This window comes from Triticum dicoccoides, chromosome 3A, assembly GCF_002162155.2.
Source record: "Triticum dicoccoides isolate Atlit2015 ecotype Zavitan chromosome 3A, WEW_v2.0, whole genome shotgun sequence".
In the NCBI taxonomy this organism is placed as follows: Eukaryota; Viridiplantae; Streptophyta; class Magnoliopsida; order Poales; family Poaceae; genus Triticum; species Triticum dicoccoides.
The window spans coordinates 53,371,702-53,375,854 of NC_041384.1; the positions used below are offsets into that span (position 1 = coordinate 53,371,702).

The 4,153-nt window shown below is 50.4% G+C and overlaps 1 protein-coding gene across 1 annotated transcript; it reads left to right on the forward strand.

Annotated features, from left to right (window-relative positions):
* Nucleotides 1-869: 869 nt before the first annotated feature.
* On the forward strand, nt 870-2,886 carry LOC119267044 (cytochrome P450 704C1-like). Its single transcript, XM_037548345.1, has 4 exons — nt 870-1,706; nt 1,784-2,125; nt 2,207-2,410; nt 2,501-2,886. The coding sequence occupies exons 1-4, from the start codon at nt 909-911 to the stop codon at nt 2,693-2,695; spliced, it is 1,539 nt and encodes a 512-aa protein (XP_037404242.1). The 5' UTR covers nt 870-908; the 3' UTR covers nt 2,696-2,886.
* The last annotated feature ends 1,267 nt before the right edge of the window (nt 2,887-4,153 follow it).

A 4,153-nucleotide genomic window follows, 5' to 3' on the forward strand; every position in this document is an offset into this window, starting at 1 on the left:
CCCTAGCCCCTGGACTGCTGAGGCGTGGACGCTTATTGGTCCCGGTTGGTGCTACCCTGTCTGGGCAAGCCGCAGCGGCCACGTGGAGGCCCATCTGTTCTGATTGGTATAAGAACCGGGACTAAAAGTATTGGGCTTTAGTACCAACCCTTTAGTCCCGTTTGCCGAACCGGGACAAATGGGCCTTATGAACCGGGACAAATGGGTCTTTTTCTACTAGTGTTATGTGACCTCATGATATCTTAATATAAATCATGAAATTTAATGGCATGAATCATCTTAATTAAGAATTAAAATGAGATCCATAGGCGTTAGCACTCATGACAATATTTTTATAGAAGAATACAATTGTTTTCCTTTTACTCGAGCAATCTCTATATGGTAGGAATATATTATAAATTCCTACTTTCCAATTCTGGTGTTTCCTATTTTTCTAACCGTTACCAAATATGAGTGCAGATGACTTCATAGATGACCTATTACCTCGTTTAATCTATACCCTTGGATCGAAAATAATGAAGAGTTGCCAATATAAGTGCGGGTGACCTCATAGATGACCTATTACCTCGTTCAATCCAGACCCTTGGATCGTAAATAATGGGCAGTTACCAAATATGAGTGCGGGTGACCTCATAGATGACATATTACGTTGTTCAAGCCAGGCCCTTGGATCGTAAATAATGGACAGTTACCAAATATGAGTGCGGGTGACCTCATAGATGACCTATTACGTCATTCAATCTAGACTCTTGGATCGAAAGTAATGGACGGTCCATAATAGTTCTGGCCATCTTAAAATTTCTACTATTATAAATAACGAGAACAACAATATGCCTTCCTCAATCCACACACACACGGCGCACTCTAGCACCATACTACGTACGTGACCCAGCGCCGTTTCACAGGCCATGGATTCACCGCTGCCGTTCCTGGTCGCGCTGTCGTCGCTGCTCCTGATCCTAGCCGGCCTGTACATGACGCGCCTGGGCCTGCTCGGCAAGAGGCGCCGGAGCTACCCACCCGTCGCCGGCACCATGCTCCACCAGCTGCTCAACTGGGGCCGCCTGCCGGAGTACATGACGGAGCTCTCCCGCAGGTACCGCACCTTCCGCATGCTCACTCTGACCTGCAGTTCCGTCCACACCGTCGACCCGGCCAACGTCGAGTACATTCTCCGGACCAACTTCGCCAACTACGGCAAGGGGACGATGACCCATAACACGATGGAGGACCTCCTCGGCGACGGGATCTTCAACGTCGACGGCACCAAGTGGCGTCACCAGCGGAAGGTCGCCAGCTTCGAGTTCAGCACCCGAATGCTCCGGGACTACAGCAGTGGCGTGTTCCGCGACATGGCTGCCCAGCTCGCGGGCATCGTGGCCGCCGCCGCGGCTGCCGGGGAGAGGTTGAGCATGGAGGATCTGTTCATGCGGTCGACGCTGGACTCGATTTTCAAGATTGGGTTCGGGGTCAACCTGGGCGCGCTCTCCGGATCCAACGAGGAGGGTGCGGCGTTCGCCAGGGCGTTCGACAACGCCAGCGAGCAGGTGCTGTACCGGTTCTTGGACCCGCTGTGGAAGGCCAAGAGGCTCCTCAACATCGTGTCGGAGGCGGCCATGAAGCGGTCGGTGGGCACCATCGATGACTTCGTGTACACCGTCATCGACAAGAAGATCGAGCAGATGGACAGAGATGGACAAGAATTCGTAAGCGAGCTTCGATTCCCCTTACAACATTTTCCCGGTGGCGGCAAATTAGTGGTGACATTTCTTGATTTTGGCAGGCCAGGAAACAGGACATACTGTCGAGATTCCTGCTGGAGAGGGAGAAAGACCCCGGCTGCTTCGACAACAAGTACCTGCGGGACATCATACTCAACTTCATGATCGCCGGCCGCGACACCACGGCGGGCACTCTGTCGTGGTTCCTCTACGTCATGTGCAGAGACCAGCGCATCCAGGACAAGATCGCGAGGGAGGTGCGGGAGGCCACCACCGGCGACCACCAGAACGTGGGCGGCGTGCAAGAGTTCACGGCGTGCCTGACCGAAGATGCCATCGGCAGCATGCACTACCTCCACGCCGCGCTCACGGAGACCCTCCGGCTGTACCCGGCGGTGCCCACCGTGAGTTGACCCTGATCATCCACATTTGTGTTTCCATTTGTCTCACGACTGGGGAAGTGATTATTGGTTGTTGCATCGCAGGATGTCAAATGTTGCTTCTCAGATGACACGTTGCCGGACGGGCACACCGTGAGGAGAGGGGACATGGTGAACTACCTGCCGTACGCGATGGGCCGGATGAAGTTCCTGTGGGGCGACGACGCTGAGGAGTTCAGGCCGGAGAGGTGGCTCGACGACGACGGTGTGTTCGTCCCGGAGAGCCCCTACAAGTTCACCGCTTTCCAGGTAATTAAATCATCTATTTTCAAGGACCAATAAACTACGACATGATCCAGAATTCACGTGTATGTATGTTTGTCCTCTTGTTCAACCTAGGCGGGGCCTCGGATCTGCTTAGGAAAGGAGTTCGCGTATAGGCAAATGAAGATATTTTCAGCAACTCTTCTCTACCTCTTCAGGTTTGAGATGTGGGAGCGCGACTCGACGGTGGGGTATCGCCCAATGCTCACGCTTAAAATGGACGGCCCGCTCTGTGTTCGCGCGTCGCCCCGACGATCAACCGGAGACTAGCAGGATTGTGCTGCTATAAGAAGTCTAGTCTCAAAATGTGCGCATGTTCCCTTGTGCTGTTGTGCGGAGCTTTGATAATACTAGATCATCAAAGACGTGTGTTGCTACGCACGTTTATTTTGACATTATGATATTAGTGATGATGAATTCATATGCAAGAATAATATTTTTATTATGCGATATAATTATAACACCCATGAAACATGTCCTTTTACCTGTGTTTTGGCACCTGATATTCATCTGATGGTTTTGTACATTTGTGCCTGTTTATTTTTGACCCGAGGTTCACTATTGATGGAGAAAACATATGTTCATTAATATATTTTCTGTAGGAATATGTTAGATGGTAATAAGGTCGGTAGCTTTTGATTTTGTATAAGAATAGAAAGGGTTCTAAATCCTGACAAATCTAGGACAAGCTTTTTGGGACCAAAGGAGTAGGGATGGCACACGCCGGGTTTGGTATGGATGGAGTTATCTCATACCCTTATCCATCCCTCTCGAACTTACCCATCACCCGTATCCATACCTGTGAAAGGGTACATCATCAGTACCCATACCCGTGAACCGGTACAATTTTCCTCTAATCACCCGACAGGTGAAATGGGTGCTCACGGGTAAAAATACCCCACATCGACTTGAGCAGCAATCAATCTATGCACAAATACATCATACCATCTATATACAAAAAAATTATAAGATCAATGCTTATATTCATAAAATCAAACACAAAATTGAAACTCACCAGTCGAAATATCCTTGCTCTTGTTCTTGTGCGTCGTGGCAGCAGAGGATCGACCATTGCGAAGCAGGCTAGGGCGAGGCGGACGGCTTGACGTTGTCGGCCGAGGACTTGGACCTTTCCTGGCTGGCGGAGACGGATGGCACCATCCAGGGTTAGGCTAGCTTGGGATCTGGGTAGTCGTGCCATGCTACTTGCCGTGGTCGTCGCCGCCCTGTGGCTCAGTCCGCGTGAGCAGGAGCTGCATCTTCTTCTCCCGGTCCTCGTTCTCGCGCGAGCTGTGATCCAAATTCCCAAGGTCCATGGCGTCCGAGCGGCTGAGGCGCTGGCGGCGGCTACTAACGATGGCTGAGGAGACGAGATGAGACGAGGAGATGAGGAGGAGATCAGTCTCCGATTATTCGAGGTGATCACGTATTCAAGTTCGCCCAGTCACCAATCACGTTATTCACGGAGAGAGATATATATGTATTCACGTTCACCCAAGCACCAATCACGTTATTCACGGAGAGAGAGATATGGGAGATTCATTTCCGTGTATGTGCCTACGTGGGCTACGGGATTAGATGTATTTTATGGGAAGTCAGATTAGCTAAATGATATGGTGATTTGTCTTTTTTTTTTCTTTCGGTGGCTGTTATGATGATGTCGGAGGTAGGTGACGGGTGTTTTTTTTTAAGGCAAAGCAAAGCTTTATAACTTAACGGTCCCCGGGT